Here is an 18,625-nt window from a genome sequence, read left to right as displayed (position 1 = left end):
CCTCTAGAAAGAAAGTTCAAAGTAATGTTCAAAAAAGTCAACGTTTAGGAGTTCCCATCGTGGCTCAGTGGTTAACGAATCTGACTAGGAACCATGAGGTTTTGGGTTCGATCCCTGGCCTTGCTCAGTGGGAAAAGGATCCGGTGTTGCCGTGAGCTGTGGTGTAGGTTGCAGACGCAGCTCGGATCCTGTGTTGCTGTGGCTCTGGTGTAGGCTGGCGGCTACAGCTCTGATTCAACCTCTAGTCTGGATATCTCCATATGCCGTGCGAGTGGCCCAAGAAATGGCAAAAAGACAAAAAAAAAAAAAAAAAAGTTCACATTTATACTCTTTTATTTAAAATATTCAGACATTCAGAGAACATTTTCGAAAGTTCCTGGAAATTGAAAATAAATGTCCTTGAAGATGGAAAAACATAAATCACAAACAAAAACAAGCAGAAATTATCAAGTGTGAAATATAGTATTAGTTAATTAAAATCTCATCTTTTTTCATCAAAATGTGAGGTAAAGACATAAAATACTGATAAATTTAAAAAACTAAAGTACCAATTTAATGTGAGTGAGACAAGATGTGCAGGCATTAAATCGCTTTATGATCCCTCAAGTAGATTTTTGTTTTCCTGGATTAATAGTGTCTCCAATTGTCTCTGAGAAGAGGGTAGTGGGCACAAACTGCTCTGTTTCAGAGCATCAGGTTGCTATGGGAAACCCCCTACTCAGTTCATTTTGTCTCTTGTAGTTGCTGAAGAGTGCACAAAGGTGGAGGGGCTCTGTTACTCAGCAGTCCTTTAAGCACTACTGCTAAAAGTCACAAGACGTAAAAACTGGTTTTGAGGATTAGGTTGGAGTGACAGTAACTCTATTTTTGAAAAGAAATGACCCTGGCAGGAAGCTATTTGCTCCTGCATAGTGAGCTCTGGTGACAGAAAGTGTGGCAAAGGGCTCTAAATGATTACTGGCTTTCAGGGTAACCCAATACACCTCAACCTCTTGAAAGAATTTTAGAGGCGCTGATCTGAGACATTCTTGCCCCCAGGACTCACTTTTCAAGATTACTATTTGATCCACCTATTTTTAGTTATTTCACAGATATGAATGATCATATGTATGTGGCAGGCTGAACTGCCAGCTAGACTGATGTTACCTGAATTCAGGACTCTTCTGATGAGTGCAATGAGATTAGCTGCTTTCAAGAAGTATGCAGTGAAAAAAAACTTAAGCTTTGCACATGGATGAGAACTACACAAATTAAATCCTCTTCTTTATGTTTCCCAAGATACTGTAGCTCTACTGAAACTCTCCTTCAGTTATTTTTTTTTTAATTTAGTCCTCTATTCTTATCTTAGAACACTACATTATACATTAAGAGAAAGACTTGTCAAGATAATGCAAAAAACCAGGATTGGACTCTAAATCCCATTTTCTATAAGCTGTATTTTCTAACATAACATTTTTGGAATTGCTTCTATTAGAAAAATTTATTATAATAATTCTGTAGACTTGTGGTTGCCAAGGGGGAGGGAGTGGGGTGGTTGCAGAGCTTGGGGTTAATGGATAAAAACCACTGCCTTTGGAATGGATTAGCAATGAGATCCTGCTGTGTAGCACTGGGAACTATGTCTAGTCACTTATGATGGAGCATGACAATGTGAGAAAAAAGAATATATACATGTATGTGTAACTCAGTTACCATGCTGTACAGTAGGAAAAAAAATGTATTGGGGAAATAACTATTAAAAAATAATAAAAACTGGCAAATTGATAAAAAAAAGGAATTCTGATGTCAGATGCTGCTTAGGACACAAGAATGCTTTTAAATGATCAAAGGAAAGGTTATGTCAATAAATCAACTTGAAGAAAAACTGAAATCTAGAATTTTTAAAAACACATTTTAAATAAAATAAAAAGAACGAACCAAATACTAACCTGATATAACATGGCTTTAAATGCCAAGTGTCTTAATCTCATGGTTAAAATTTCCCCTGCTCTGCCGTAAAATAACCCCTGGAAAACAAACAAACAATTTATATGTATTCTTAACTCTCTTTTCCATTTTTTGGGGAACATTTAGTTACTATATTTACTTATTTATATTTTATTTCATTATTATCTTTACTTTTTAAAAACTCAAACAGGATGACAGAAAACAGTAATCATGTACAAATTTGTTTAATTGATTAAAAGCTTACCTGAATGAAATAACTGACAAAGCAAATAATACCCAAAATGACAAATATCATGGAATAAATTTCTGCATCATGCTTTAATGTGGTTTTATCATCATTCTCAAACATCTAAAAAGGAATAGTTTTTTTAAATCAGGTGATTGGAGGAAAATATAAGAAAGAAAAATAAAATGTCTACTCATCAAGATTTTTAAAATGAATTTCAACATGATAATAGCCATAAAAAAGAAAAATAATAATTCCCTTACATTTCTAGGGAAAAATGCACCACTATTCTATCTACATTCATTACATACAATAAAAAAACTCACTACTTCAATAAAAAAAAAAACCTCACTGTTAATGCCCTCACTTATGCTATATAAATATAGGATCAGACAAATGAGTCCTCTATCTTCTATTATATCACAGTTTATTTTCAAAGAAACTATTGAAATTAGTTTTCTAATTCTAGTAACTCAAGTTTCTTAATATTCCTCTATTCAGAGTACTACCTGCAAACTAGACCTTTATATATGTCCCTAGAAATTGTTCCTAAAATTAGTAATTATACATATATTGGCATCTATGTTAACACAGTGTAGAAACACTCCAGGAGACTGAATACTTAACATAGCCCTAATAATATCCTTGAATTCATCAACTCTGCTGGGTCCTCCAGCACAATCCCAAACTCTGGTTATTTACCCTCTCTGAACCAATTGGTAATAAAAAATGGCCATTGTTTGGACTAGTTGAAAGAAAGAGTAGTGGTATTTGTCTATTTTATTGCTTTGGTGCTTTGGAATGCTGATATAGCACTGGAGTCAAAATTAGAAAACAAAGCAATTTCTTTACTGATTGCCCAGTTAACAAGGTCCAGCCAAACACTTCACAATAGAGGCTGGCTTATCCCCTTGGAACATTAGTTAAACTTTCTATCATGGATCCCACACAAGGGATGGCCCACTACACGTTCCAATTTCCCCCTTGCTAAGTCAAAGTCCACGGTTTTGTTCTCTCAGGTTATACTTTGTTTAACATTGTCAAAAATATTAGCAAATTAGTTTTACTTACAGTCACAATTTTTGCAAAGATGATGGAAAATACTGGATGAACACTTCCATTTAGAACAGAAGCCAATGTCCCCAGAACCACAGAAGGCCATTCAGACTTGTTTAATTTAAAAATTTTTAATAGAGAAACTTCAGGAAGACTTGTCTATAAATAAAATATCTTGGTTATAACCCCAGTTTGAGAAATTAGTCAATCTTGAACAGATCTATAATGTAAAATATCAAATATAATAAGAAACAGAGCAGAAAGTAGAATTTCTCTTAGAAAAATTTTACTGCCCATATTACTGATAATGATCTCAAACACAAAATAAATTGTGTTTATTTTATAATAAATTTGGGTTTATAAATACCCAAAAGTGGCAATTTGTACAACTTATCACCTTTTGTCATGTCAGTTAATTATCATTAAAAAAAATACACATTAGGGGGAGTAGGATCAAGATGGTGGATGAATAAGACGAGGCACTCATCTCCTCCCTCAAACACATCAAAAAAAAATGTAGAATGATTCACACAGAACATCTACTGAATGCTGGCAGAGCACCTTAAACCACCCAAGAGGGCAAGAAACCCTTCACACAACTGGGTAGAACAAAAGGAAAGAGAGAGAGAGGAAAAAAAAAAAAAAAGGAATCAGGAAGGGACCAGCACTCCTGAGAGGGAGATATGAAACAGAAAAGGGATTTGCACCCTGGGATGCCACCTAACTGACTGGGAGATCAGTTGGGATGGAGGGGGAACCTCAGAGCCTTGGAAAAAAGTGCAGCAGTTGGACTGAGGAGGGAAAAGCAGAGAGAGAGCTGCACAGACCACTGGTACTACCACCATGGGATACCACAGCCTGGGACACTCAAGTCAGGGCTGGGAGCAGAGACTCAGGCTTCAGAAGTCAGTTTTGGGGAGGACACTAGGGTTGGCTGTGTGGAGACAGCCTGAGAGGTTAGATAGTGGAGCACCACAGCTAAAGGAGCACAGGAGGAGGCCTGGGCCCACAGGAGATGCAAGGCGCCATTGTTGGGGAGGGTGTGAGAAGGAGGGGTGGGACTTCCATAGGAATATCTTTCTCTGCCTACATGGTTGGGCACCTCTTGTGCAGTCTATGGGCAGGCAGTGGGGGCAAACCATCACAGCCATCTCAGACTCCAGAGGTGGGCACAACCTGCCACCATTAAGGGTCTGTGAATAGTCACCACCTGTAGCCCCAGTCACCTCAGGGCTTGCTATAGAGGACCATTCCCAGTTAAACGAACAGGAGAATTCCCTTGAAGGAGCAAACAATGAAACAGATCTCTGCAGTCTAACAGACACTAAGTTCAAAAAGTAGACAGTGAAAATTCTAAAGGAATTAATAGCAGATATGGTGTTCCCATTGTGGTTCAGTAGGTTGAGAACCCAACTAGTATCCATGAAGATGCAGGTTCAATCCATAGACTCATTCAGTGGGTTAAGGATCTGGCACTGCTGTGAGTTGCAGTGTAGGTTGCAGACATGGCTTGGATCCCATGTTGCTGTGGCTGTGGCGTAGGCTGGCAACTGCAGCTCTGATTCAACCCCTAGCCCAGGAACTTCCATATGCTGCAGATGCAGCAACCCCCTCTCCCCCAAAAAAAGGAACTAGAAAATTTAAGGAGCCAAGAAAATTATAAAATTCATTTGCTGAGACAAAAGCTGAGTTAAAGGTATTGAAGAGCAGAATGAATAATGCAAAGGAATGAGTAAGTTACTTGGAAGATAGGATAATGGAAATCACCCAATCAGGACAGCAGAGAGAAAACCAAATGAGAAATCATGATAGCAATATGAGATCTATGGGATAATATAAAGTGGGCCAATCTACTCATAATAGGGATTCATGAAGGAGAAGAAAAAGAAAAGGGTATTCAACCTTAGAAATCTATATATAGAACTTCCATATGACCCCGCAATCCCACTCTTGGGCATCTATCCGGACAAAACTCTACTGAAAAGAGACACATGCACCCGTGTGTTCATTGCAGCACTATTCACAATAGCCAGGACATGGAAACAACCCAAATGTCCATCAGCAGATGATTGGATTTGGAAGAGGTGGTATATATACACAATGGAATACTACTCAGCCATAAAAAAGAATGACATCATGCCATTTGCAGCAACATGGATGGAACTAGAGACTCTCATCCTGAGTGAAATGAGCCAGAAAGACAAAGACAAATACCATATGGTATCACTTATAACTGGAATCTAATATCCAGCACAAATGAACATCTCCTCAGAAAAGAAAATCATGGACTTGGAGAAGAGACTTGTGGTTGCCTGATGGGAGGGGGAGGGAGTGGGAGGAATCGGGAGCTTGGGGTTATCAGACACAACTTAGAATAGATTTACAAGGAGATCCTGCTGAATAGCATTGAGAACTTTGTCTAGGTACTCATGTTGCTACAGAACAAAGGGTGGGGAAAAATATGTAATTGTAATGTATACATGTAAGAATAACGATCCCCTTGCTGTACAGTGGGAAAATAAAAAAAAAATAAATAAAAAAAAGAAAAGGGTATTCAAAACATATTTGAAGAAATTATGGCTGAAAACTTTCCAAATCTAAAGGAAAAAGATATCAAGATACAGGAATTACAGAGGGCCCCCAAGTAAGTTGAAACCAAAGAGACCCACACCAACACATATTATGATAAAAATGGCAAAATTTAAAGATAAGGAAAGGATTCTAAAGGCATAAAGAGAAAAACAAAGGGTTAATTATAAGGAAATCTCCTAGGGCTATAAGCTGATTTCTCTACAGAAACACTGCAGTCCAGAAGAGAGTGGCAAGGTATACTTGAAGTTCTAAAAGGGAAACATTTGCAGCCTAGACTACTCTACCCAGCAAGAATATCATTTAAAATAGAGGGAGAAATAAGGAATTTCTTGAGCAGACAAAAACTAGGAGAATACAGCAATACTAAACTCATTCTAAAAGAAATACTAAAAGGTCTCCTCTAAACAGGAAAGAAATAAGACATAGGATGGAGGAAAACACAATTGGAAAGTAATAACTTAAGTAAGCCAATATACAGATTTAAAAGGGGAAAAAATTTGTAAAAGTGATGATAAATACAAGGAACAGCAAAAAGATAAACATGAAGATGTTAAAAAAAGGATATAAAAATCACAAAATGTGAGGAAGCAAAGTAAGAAAATCTAGACTCATGTTTGAACCTATATGACTATTAGGCTAAAGCAAGCAGATACAGGAATGGATTAACACACTTGAAAAAAAGGGCAATCACAAATCAAAACTAAGCAATACATTCATAAAAAGTAAAAGGAAGAGGACATAGGTATAATATAAAAGGAAATGATCCAACCAATAAAAGAAAGGAAAAAAGGAGAAACATAGAATCAATGGGAAAGCAAGGTTTAAAATGTCAATACATACATATTTATCAATAATTACCTTAAATGTCAATGGACTGAATGTTTTAGTCAAAAGACATACAGTGGCAGACTGGACACTATTTAATGATAAAAGGATAATTCAAGAAGAGGATATTATACTTGTCAGTATATAGGAGCACCAAATACATACAACAAATACTAAGAGACATAAAAAAATAAAAGCCTACAATATGCTGCCTACAAGAGACTCATCTTAGGGCAAAGGACACATAAAATGAAAGTAAGTGGATAGAAAAAGATATTTCACGTGAAAGGAAAAGATAGGAAAGTGGGCACTGCAGTACTCGTATCAGACAAAACAGACTTTAAAACAAAGCTCATAAAGAAAGATAAAGAAGGGCACTATTTAATGATTAAAGAATCAATTAAAGAAGAGGATATTACACTTGTCAACACATATGCCTCTAATATAGGAGCACCCAAATACATAAAACTAATACTAACAGACATAAAAGAAATTGATGGAAATACAGTAATAGTAGGAGATTTTTAACACCCCACTCACATCAATGGACAGATCCTCTAGACAGAAAATCAATAAGGCAACAGAGATCCTAAATGACACAATAGAAAAGTTAGACTTGATTGACATTTTCAGGACATTACATCCCAAAAAACCAAAATATGTATTCTTTTCAAGTACACATGGAACATTCTCAAGGACTGACCACATACTGGGGCACAAAACTAACCTCAACAAATTTAAGGATATAGTAATTGTTTCAGCATCTTCTCTGACCACAATGGCATGAAACTAGAAATTAACCACAGGAAAAGAAATGAGAAAAAACTGACTACATGGAGACTAAACAACATGCTACTAAAAACCAATGTGTCAATGAGGAAATCAAAAGGAAAATTAAAAAATACCTTGAGACAAATGATAGTGAAAATACAACCATTCAAAATCTATGGGATGCTGCAAAAACAGTGCTTACAGGAAAATTCAAAGCCATACAGGCCTTCCTCAAAAAAGAAGAAAAATCTCAAATAAAAAACCTACTACCTAAAAGAATTAGAAAAAGAACAGGGAGTTCCCATTGTGGCTCAGTGATAATGGACCCAGCTAGGATCCATCAGGATGCAGGTTTAATTCCTGGCCTTACTCAGTGGGTTAAGGGTCCGGTATTTCCAAGAGCTGTGGTGTAGGTTGCAGACACTGCTCAGATCCTGTGTTGCTGTGGCTTTGGTGTAGGCCGGCAGCTACAGCTTGGATTTGACCCCTATCCTGGGACTTCCATATGCTACAGGAGTGGCCCTAAAAAAGCACACAAAAAAAAAAAAGAAAGAAAAAGAACAAACAAAACCTAAAATCAGCGGAAGGAAGTAAATCATAAAGATTAGAGAAGAAATAATAAATGAGAGATTCAAAAAACAATAGAAAAAAATCAATAAAAACCAAGAGCTGGTTCTTTGAAAGGGTTAAACAAAACTGAAAATCTCTGGCCAGACTCACCATGAAGAGAGAAAGAACCAAAATAAATAAAATAAGAAATGAAAAAAGAAAAATCTCAACAGATACTGGAGAAATACCAAAAAACCATAAGAGAATACGATGAACAGTTATATGCCAACAAATTTGACAACCTAGAAGAAATGGACCACTTTCTAGTGACGTACAGCCTGCCAAAACTGAATCAAGAAGAAACAGATCATCTGAATAGGCCAATCACTAGAAATGAAACTGAATATATCATAAAAACACTCCCTACAAACAAAAGTCCAGAACCAGATGGCTTCACAGGCGAATTCTACCAAACATACAAAGAACTTATACTCATCCTTCTTAAACTTCTCCAAAAGATTGAAGAAGGAACACTCCCAAATCATTCTGTGAAGCCACCATCACCCTAATACCAAAATCAGACAATCAGAAAGAGAAAGACAAATACCATATGATATCACTTATATGTGGAACCTAAAATATGGCACAAATGAACATATCTACAGAACAGAAACAGATGCAAGGACATAGAGAACAGACTTGTGGTTGCCAAAGGGGTGGAGGGAGGCAGTGGGATGGACTGGGAGTTTTGGTTTAGTAGATGCAAACTGTTACATATAGAATAGATAAGCAATAAGACCCTACTACATAGCACAGGGAACTATATCCAATCACCTGTCATAGAATATGATAGAAGATAACATGGGAAAAAGAATGTATATATATCCATAACTGGGTCACTTTGCTATATAGCAAAAATTGACAGAACATTGTAAATCAACTATGATTTAAAAAAAGAAAAAAAAAAGTACACATTAACCCCCATGTTCTAATAGCTAAGACAGAGAAAATGACAGGCATATTTTCCTTGACATCTGTTAAACTGGATGGACAATCATGCTCCAGGATAGGATAAAATCTAGGTAGAAAGTAAGCATAGACAGAAGGTTAAAGTTTTACAAGCATTTTAAGCTTGAAAATTTTTGTTTTGTGACTTTTTTATGGAAGCATAAAATTCTTTTAACCAAAGTATTTTTCTAACACCTTGGTTAAAAGTTCGTTTGGTGTTTCTCAGTTATAAGTAAAATATTGTATTATCCGAGCATACTACTTACAGTCACTAGGCCTCAGTTTCCTTAACTTGCCAAGGCAGATAAACTTAACTCAGTATTTGCAAACAATAAATACCCAATAAATGTTAGCTGTTGCTGATGTTATTACGAAAGGAAGGATAATTTAATGCAAAATTTCAGCTCTTATACAGAGAAAGAAGATTGCAGGTAGCTCTGGTATTTGCTACCTCTTCCTGAGATCCATGGAGGGTGCCATGGGGTGGCAGTGGTTACCGTGATCAGAGGGTAAAGAAAATACAGCAATGATCTCTCCTTGCTCTTATCTAGAATATGTAGGGGATTTATTTTAGAAACTCAAAAAATTTTGTGAAAAATTTGAGGTGAATAATTATTTTGAATAGGAAAGTAGACAGCGAACTACTAGATATTTCATATGTTAAAACTTGGAGTTCCCATTGTGGCACAGTGGTTAATGAATCCGACTAGGAACCATGAGGTTGTGGGTTCAATGCCTAGCCTTGCTCAGTGGGTTAAAGGATCCGGTGTTGCTGTGAGCTGTGGTGTAGGTCGCAGACGCAGCTCAGATCCCCCGTTGCTGTGGCTCTGGAGTGGGCCAGCAGCAGCAGCTCCGATTGGATTGAGCCTGGGAACCTCCATATGCTGTGGGAGCGGCCCTACAAAAGGCAAAAAGATGAAAAAAAAAAAAAAATTTAAAACTTCTTTGTGGCATTCACTCCTGAAGTAATGACACTTATGAACTAATAGCCAGAGAAAGACTTCAGGAAGGACTATAAAATAGTTTATAATTCTTGCTTTAATCTTAGTCTGGCAACTACAATATAAATTCTATTGTTTAAACAAAAGAACTTTCAAACTCTAAAGCTTTTAAAGTCTATTTTGAGGATAGCTACACTAAGATTATATTGGGTTACTTAAAATTTTATTATCTGTTATCTTTCTGAAGTTTTCTCAAGATCAACACACAGAGCCTCACTTTTCAGTTGGTGACTGTCCAAAAGAATATGTAGAAATTTTAAAAGTTTTATTCCAACTATTTGTAGAGCACTGAATATGGATTATCTTTTTTTGTCAAATCCTTTACAAAATTCCTCATTTTATAATGAAACTAAGGCTTAGCATAACCCAGGACACACCACCAGTAAATTACAGAGCCAGTAAAAGAAAGGCTATCTTGCTCCTATAGAATAAGCTATCCTTTTCTTTTTAAAAATATAAAACAGTAGAAGAAAATGGGTATTACCCTAAAAATGTTATCAAGATAGAAAAGGATAAAATGAAAAAAGACAAAAACAAAATGAAAATTTTTGGTAAAATCATGACAGATTCCTTGCCACCTAAATGTTAGAGGTTATAGCATATTTTAAGATAAACTGATATCAAAATATATGAAATTACAGACATTTTGTAAAGAGGTATGAGAGGGTTTAAAGTTAAAAAACAAATCTCTTAAAGATTTAAAAATTTAATTTGATATATTTTAGAGCTTTATTGAGTTATAATTTTCATATAAGCTGCACATATTTAAAATTTGGTAAGTTTAGAATAACTACACATCCATGAAACCATAACCACAGTCAACATAATGAAAGTATCTATTACTCCAGTAAGTTTTCTCCTGCCTTTTGTATTCCCTTTTTTTCCACACCTATCAGCTGCCAGTGCTCTTCTTCTATAACCATTGATATGTTTTTTGGCATTATAGATTGCATTGCATTTTCTAGAGTTTTATATAGATGGAATAATATGGTATGTACTCTTTATTTATTTATTTTTTTCCCACTGTACAACAAGGGGATCAAGTTATCCTTACATGTATACATTTTTCCCCCCACTCTTTGTTCTGTTGCAACATGAGTATCTAGACATAGTTCTCAATGCTACTCAGCAGGATCTCCTTGTAAATCTATTCTAAGTTGTGCCTGATAACCCCAAGCTCCCGATCCCTCCCACTCCCTCCCTCTCCCATCAGGCAGCCACAAGTCTATTTTCCAAGGCCATGATTTTCTTTTCTGAGGAGATGTTCATTTGTACTGGATATCAGATTCCAGTTATAAGTGATATCATATGGTATTTGTCTTTGTCTTTCTGGCTCATTTCACTCAGGATGAGATTCTCTAGTTCCATCCATGTTGCTGCAAATGGCATTATGTCATTCTTTTTTATGGCTGAGTAGTATTCCATTGTGTATATATACCACCTCTTCCAAATCCAATCATCTGCTGATGGACATTTGGGTTGTTTCCATGTCCTGGCTATTGTGAATAGTGCTGCAATGAACACGCGGGTGCATGTGTCTCTTTTCAGTAGAGTTTTGTCCGGATAGATGCCCAAGAGTGGGATTGCGGGGTCATATGGAAGTTCTATGTGTAGATTTCTAAGGTATCTCCAAACTGTTCTCCACAGTGGCTGTACCAGTTTACATTCCCAACAGTGCAGGAGGGTTCCCTTTTCTCCACACCCCCTCCAGCACTTGTTATTTGTGGACTTATTAGTGAGGGCCATTCTGACTGGTGTGAGGTGGTATCTCATGGTAGTTTTGATTTGCATTTCTCTCATAATCAGGGATGTTGAGCATTTCCATGTGTTTGCTGGCCATCTGCATAGCTTCCTTGGAGAACAGTCTATTCAGGTCTTTTGCCCATTTTTCCATTGCATTGTTGACTTTTTTGCTGTTGAGTTGTATAAGTTGCTTATATATTCTAGAGATTAAGCCCTTGTCAGTTGCATCATTTGAAACTATTTTCTCCCATTTTTTAAGTTGTCTTTTTGTTTTCTTTTTGGTTTCCTTTGCTGTGCAAAAGCTTTTCAGTTTGATGAGGTCCCATGGGTTTATTTTTGCTCTAATTTCTATTGCTTTGGGAGACTGACCTGAGAAAATATTCATGATGTTGATGTCAGAGAGTGTTTTGCCTATGTTCTCTTCTAGGAGTTTGATGGTGTCCTGTCGTACATTTAAGTCTTTCAGCCATTTGGAGTTTATTTTTGTGCATGGTGTGAGGGTGTGTTCTAGTTTCATTACTTTGCATGCAGCTGTCCAGGTTTCCCAGCAATGCTTGCTGAATAGACTTTCTTTTTCCCATTTTATGTTCTTGCCTCCCTTGTCAAAGATTAGTTGACCATAGGTGTCAGGGTTTATTTTTGGGTTCTCTATTCTGTTCCATTGGTCTGTCTGTCTGTTTTGGTACCAGTACCACACTGTTTTGATGACTGTGGCTTTGTAATATTTTTTGAAGTCTGGGAGAGTTATGCCTCCTGCTTGGTTTTTGTTTCTCAGGATTGCTTTGGCGATTCTGGGTCTTTTATTGTTCCATATAAATGTTTGGATTGTTTGTTCTAGTTCTGTGAAAAATGTCATGGGTAATTTGATACGGATTGCATTGATTCTGTAGACTGCTTTGGGTGGTATGGCCATTTTTACAATACTGATTTTTCCAATCCAGGAACATGGAATATCTTTCCATTTCTTTCCATCTTCTTTGATTTCTTTGATTATAGTTTTATAGTTCTCAGCATATAGGTCCTTTACCTCCTTGGTCAGGTGTATTCTGAGGTATTTGATTTTGTGAGGTGCAATTTTAAAAAGGTATTGTATTTTTGTATTCCTTTTCTAATATTTCATTGCTGGTATACAGAAATGTGACTGACTTCTGAATGTTAATCTTATATCCTGCTACTTTGCTGAATTTGTTGATCAGTTCAAGTAGTTTTTGGGGTTGAGTCCTTAGGGTTTTCTATGTATAGTATCACGTTGTCTGCGTACAGTGACAGTTTTATCTCTTCTCTTCCTATATGCATGCCTTTTATTTCTTTTGTTTGTCTAATTGCTGTGGCTAGGACTTCCAAAACTATGTTGAAGAGCAGTGGTGAGAGTGGGCATCCCTGTCTTGTTCCAGATTTGAGTGAGAAGGCTTTCAGTTTTTCCCCATTGAGTATTATATTTGCTGTGGGTTTGTCATAAATGGCTTTGATTATGTTCAGGAATGTTCCCTCTATACCCACTTTGGCGAGGGTCTTGATCATGAATGGATGTTGGACTTTGTCAAATGCTTTTTCTGCATCTATTGAGAGGATCATATGGTTTTTGACTTTTCTTTTGCTAATGTGGTGTATGACGTTGATTGATTTGCGTATGTTGAAGCATCCTTGTGAACCTGGGATGAACCCTACCTGGTCATGGTGTATGATTTTTTTTGATATGTTGTTGGATTCGGTTGGCTAAGATTTTGTTGAGAATTTTTGCATCTATATTCATCAAAGATATTGGCCGATAGTTTTCTTTTTTGGTGGTATCTCTGTCTTGGAATTAGGGTGATGGTGGCATCATAGAATATCTTTGGGAGTATTCCTTCTTCTTCAACCTTTTGAAAGAGTTTAAGGAGGATGGGCACCACTTCCTCTTTATATGTTTGGTAGAATTCTCCTGTGAAGCCATCTGGTCCTGGACTTTTATTTTTAGGGAATGTTTTATGCCATCTTCAATTTCATTTCTAGTGATCGGTCTGTTCGGTTGGTCTGTTTCTTCTTGATTCAGTTTTGGCAGGCTGTAAGATTCTAGAAAATTGTCCATTTCTTCTAGGTTGTCAAATTTGTTGGCATATAGTTGTTCATAGTATTCTCTTATGGTTTTTTGTATTTGTGCAGTAACCATTGTGATTTCTCTTTTTTCATTTATAATTTTGGTTATTTGAGTTCTTTCTCTCCTATTTTTAGTGAGTCTGGCCAGGGGTTTGTCAATTTTGTTTACCTTTTCAAACAAGCAGCTCTTGGTTTTATTAATTTTCTCTATTGTTTTTTTGAATCTCTATTTTATTGATTTCTTCTTTGATCTTTATAATTTCCTTCCTTTTGCTGACTTTAGGTCTTTTTTGTTCTTCTTTTTCTAATTCATTTAGGTGGAGGGTTAAGTTGTCCATTTGGGATCTTTCTTCTTTTTTGAGAAAGGCCTGTATTGCTGTAAATTTCCCTCTGAGCACTGCTTTCGCAGCATCCCATAGATTTTGAGAGGTTGTGTCTTCATTGTCATTTGTTTCAAGGTATTTTTTAATTTCCTTCTTGATTTCCTCACTGACCCATTGGTTTTTTAGTAGCATGTTGTTTAGTCTCCATGTAGTAGTTTTTTTCTCATTTCTTTTCCCATGGTTGATTTCTAATTTCATGGCGTTGTGGTCAGAGAAGATACTTGAGATAATTTCTATGCTCCTATAGTTGTTGAGGTTAGGTTTGTGTCCCAATATATGGTCGATTCTTGAGAATGTTCCATGTGCACTTGAGAAGAATGTGTATTGATATGTACTCTTTACATCTAGCTACTTTTGCTCAAATGTTACTCTGAGATTTATCTACACTGTTATACATGAATTAATATTCCCTTCATTTTCATTGCTGAGTAGTATTTCACAGTGTGGCTATACTACAATTTATGTATCCATTTACCTTTTACATAAGTTTGGGTCAATCCCAGTTTGGGGCTATTACATATCAAGCTGCTATGAACACATACAAGTCTGTGGATATAGGCTTTCATTCCTCTCGAGTGGCTGGATCATAAAGTAAGTGTTATGTTTAACTTTTTAAAAAACTGCTAAATTATTTTAAAAAGTGGATTTACTATTTTTTACTACCACCAGAAAATGTGGAGTTCTAGCTGCTCCCAAGCCACCAATACTTCATACAATCTTTTTAGATTTAATCATTCTAATAGGTGTATTGTGAGATCTCAATTATGATTTAATTTGCATTTCTCTAATGCTTAATGATGTTATGCATTTTTTGTGTGCTTATTTCTCATATGCACATCTTTTTATCTACTTTATCAATATTTAAAAAAGGGTGTTGAAATATCTGAATACAATTGTGTATTTCTTTTTTCAGTTCTTGATAAATTGATTCTTTTTTAATTTTCAGATAACCTTCCTTATCCCTGGTAATTTTTTTGCTCTGAAATCTACCTTAATTGCCATTAACATTATAGTCTACCTTCAAGTAATATTATATACCATTTAAGAACCTTAAAATAGAATACTTCCATTCCTAATCTTCTGGCTATTGTTTTTATACTTTTACCTATATTGTAATCCCCACACTGTGTTTTATTTTTCTTTAAAAACCAGATTTTAAAAACATTATTTTATGTTAACCTATTTATTTATTTGCTTTTTAGGGCCACACTCACAGCATATGGAGCTTCCCAGTCTAGGGGTCCAATCAGAGCTACAACTGCTAGCCTCCGCCACAGCCACAGCAACATCAGATCCAAGCTGCATCTGCAAACTACACCACAGCTCACGGCAACGCCAGATCCTTAACCCACTGAGTGGGGCCAGGGATTGGAATCATTTCTGCTGCACCACAACAGGAATTCCTTAACCCTTTTATTTATTATTTTTGATACTTTTCATTCCTTTTTATAATCTGTTATCACTTTTCTTTTGGCTGAAGAACTTCCTTTAACATTCCTTGTAGTATAGGTCTGCAGGTGATGAATTATTTTAGATCTCTTTTTCCCCCTGAACCATTCTGCATATTGCCCTTATTTTTGAAAGGTATTTTTCTGCAGGTAGCATTCTAATTCAACTTTTTTCCCCCCTCTGATTAAAGATATTGCTCTACTGTCCTCCGGTTTGCACTGTTTCTAATGGAATTCTGTGATATTTCTTATTTTTTCCTTTATATAAATCGTGATGATTTTCTCTAGAGACTTTATAATTTTTCTATCACTTTTTTTTTTTTGGTCTTTTTAGGGCTGCACCCATGGCACACGGAGGTTTCCAGGCTGGGGTCAAATTGGAGCTACAGTGCCCGCCTACACCTTAGCCACAGCAACACCAGATCTGAGCTACATCAAAAAACACCACAGCTCATGGCAATGCCGGATCCTTAACCCACTAAGCAAGCTCAGGGATCGAACCTGCAACCTCATGGTTCCTAGTTGGATTCATTTCTGCTTCGCCATGACGGGAACTCCCCCATCACTTTTTTAAAGCAATTTGATTATAGTGTTTCTCATTTTTCTGCTGGTTGGAATTTATTGAGCTTCTTGGATCTGTGAGTTTTCAATTTTCACCAGGTTTGGAAATTTTTTTTTTAAATTCCTGTTCAAAAGATTTTTGGTTCCCTCACTCCTTTGGGAGCATATAAAATATAGTTATAATAGTTGTTTAACATTCCCACTGATTCTACCAAGTGTATAATTTCTAGGTCTATTTCTACTGATCGATTTTCCCCCTTCATTTTGGGTACAATTTTCCTGCTTCTGTACTTGCCTGGAGATTTTTGATTGAATGCCAGACACTGTAAATTTTACTCATTGGATATTATTTGAATTCTTACATATATTGTTGTGCCTTGTTCTGGAACACATTTGAACTACCACAGCAGCTCTACTGCCCACCCTAGCGCAGGTCACAGCAGGACTGCTAGTTTGCTCTTGGGCTTTGTTAGTTGGGCTCAGAGCTGAGTTTAGTCTGGGGATAATTTTCCCCCTTTGAGTTAATACTTCCTTTAGATTCAACTCAAAGCCCTATGAATTTAGAGATTCCTCACTTTGGCTGGTTTAATAAAAATTATTCCTGGCCCTCTGTAAGCTCTAAGGATTTTTCCTTCTCATCCATTCCTTTGCCTTTGTCAGTTTTCTCAATAAATGCACTGTTTAGTATTCAGATGAAGACTCAAGGGAGAACCTTGAAAACCTCTGCAGATCTCTGCAACTCTCTCTCTGTCTCTGTCTCTGAGCAGTTCTCTTTCTTCTAGTTCTCTGCTCTGAAGACTGACTACTTTGGTCTCCTGGGCTCTGCCTAGTTTTTCCTTCCAGCTCTGAGGCTTATAACTTGATAGTAACCTGGGTCAATGATAAGATTCATCTAATTTGTTTCCCCTTCTTCAGGGATTACTGTCTTCTTATGCCTGATGTCCAAAGTTAGAAAACTGTTTCACATACTTTGTCTAGTTTCTTAGGTGTGTCAAGCAGGAAGGCAAGTCTCACTCCTGTTAATCTTTCTTGGCTATAAGTAGAAATCTCTGATTTCATCTGGTTTCCAAAGCAACTGACATAAATGATTTCTTCCTCTTTTGGTAATATTTCTTTAGTTGACTTCTATGATACCAAACACTCCTTGCTTTCATTTTATTTTCTAGCCATTCTTTAGGCTCCAGTACTGGCTACTGTTCTCTACCTGAATTTAAATTTTGTAGTATCCTCAGTCTCAATCTTCTGTCCTAATTGCTTCTCCATCTATTCTTTATTTCTCCTTAGACTGCTTTAGTCGGGCCCATCGGTCCATTTTTTATCCATTATCATCTGTTTTCTGCTTGCTCTTCCCACTCTTACTCTGGCTCCCAAACACCATTCTCGCAGCCACATTAAGTAAATCAGTTCATGCACTCTTCTGAGTAAGATCCTCTCCTGCAACAGTTGTTAATCTGTTTTGTATCATGGACCCCTTTGGAAAATTTGTGAAATCTATGAACTCCTTCTCAGAAGAATTGATAACAATGTACTAAATAAAACTTAGGTCTCAAAGAAAGCCAATTATATTGAAATATAATATTCAAAATGTTTAGCAAAAAATCCAAAGCTGTGATATAATTATGTGCTTCATCATTAGCACATTAAATAATAAGATCTAATAGAGATGAATACAAAGATATTCTAAGATATCTCTGATAACTACAATGTGACATATATATTTCTGTGATTTTCATTGGTGACATTATAGACCCTGGTAATATTAGTGTTGTTTGTTGTTTGAATTCATAATTAAAGTACATTAAATTTATATCAAGGATAGATGGGATTTAATTCAGGTTAATTCCTTGTGAGTCATGAAGCACTGGTTAAAAATCACCAAAGGCTTTCTGTTAAGAGTAAGAAGAGAATCCAAAACTATTACTGTGGCCTACAAGGCACCATATCATCTGGTCCTTGAGCTTCTCATATACCTCCCTGCCTACTTCTCTCTTCCTCAGTTACTGTGTCTCCCAATTCCGGGCCCTTATATTTGCTGTTTCCTCTATTTAAAATAATATCAGCTCTGTCCCGGTTATTGGTTTATTGCTCCTCAGGTCCAAATTCACCCTTCAGTCTGATAGAAATTTCTCCTTTACCAGCTGGTAAAATGTCAAGCTCTGTCAGTAGAGGGTACTGGACAGACACTTTAGGAGGGGATTTTTCTTCCTGCTCTTTCAGGTGGGCTTACTGGGAAGGCTCCTATAGGATGAACTTCTTCTTCTTTTTTTTTTTTTTGTCTTTTTGCCATTTTTCGCGCTGCTCCTGCGGCATATGGAGGTTCCCAGGCTAGGGGTTGAATCGAAGCCATAGCCGCTGGCCTATGCCAGAGCCATAGAAATGCAGGATCCAAGCCGCGTCTGCAACCTACACCACAGTTCACTGCAATGCCAGCTTGTTAAC

The 18,625-nt window shown here is 36.6% G+C and overlaps 1 protein-coding gene across 10 annotated transcripts in view; it reads right to left on the bottom strand.

The window, feature by feature from the left end:
- ABCB5 (ATP binding cassette subfamily B member 5) overlaps positions 1 to 18,625 on the bottom strand; it is a 131,094-nt gene that overhangs the window by 52,211 nt on the left and 60,258 nt on the right. For 9 of the 10 annotated variants that reach the window (XM_021063420.1, XM_021063426.1, XM_021063425.1 and 6 more), the window contains 3 exons: positions 3,245 to 3,388; positions 2,192 to 2,296; positions 1,929 to 2,006 (listed from right to left, as the gene is read on the bottom strand). In XM_021063420.1, coding sequence (XP_020919079.1) covers positions 1,929 to 2,006; positions 2,192 to 2,296; positions 3,245 to 3,388 — 327 coding nt within the window. The remainder of the gene's footprint in view (positions 1 to 1,928; positions 2,007 to 2,191; positions 2,297 to 3,244; positions 3,389 to 18,625) is intronic. The other variant, XM_021063419.1, reaches the window with a different exon arrangement.

The sequence above is a fragment of the Sus scrofa genome, chromosome 9 (genome assembly GCF_000003025.6).
Source record: "Sus scrofa isolate TJ Tabasco breed Duroc chromosome 9, Sscrofa11.1, whole genome shotgun sequence".
Classification (NCBI taxonomy): domain Eukaryota; kingdom Metazoa; phylum Chordata; class Mammalia; order Artiodactyla; family Suidae; genus Sus; species Sus scrofa.
Note: the sequence above shows the minus strand (reverse complement) of the source record. Positions and strands in the feature narration are given on the sequence as shown.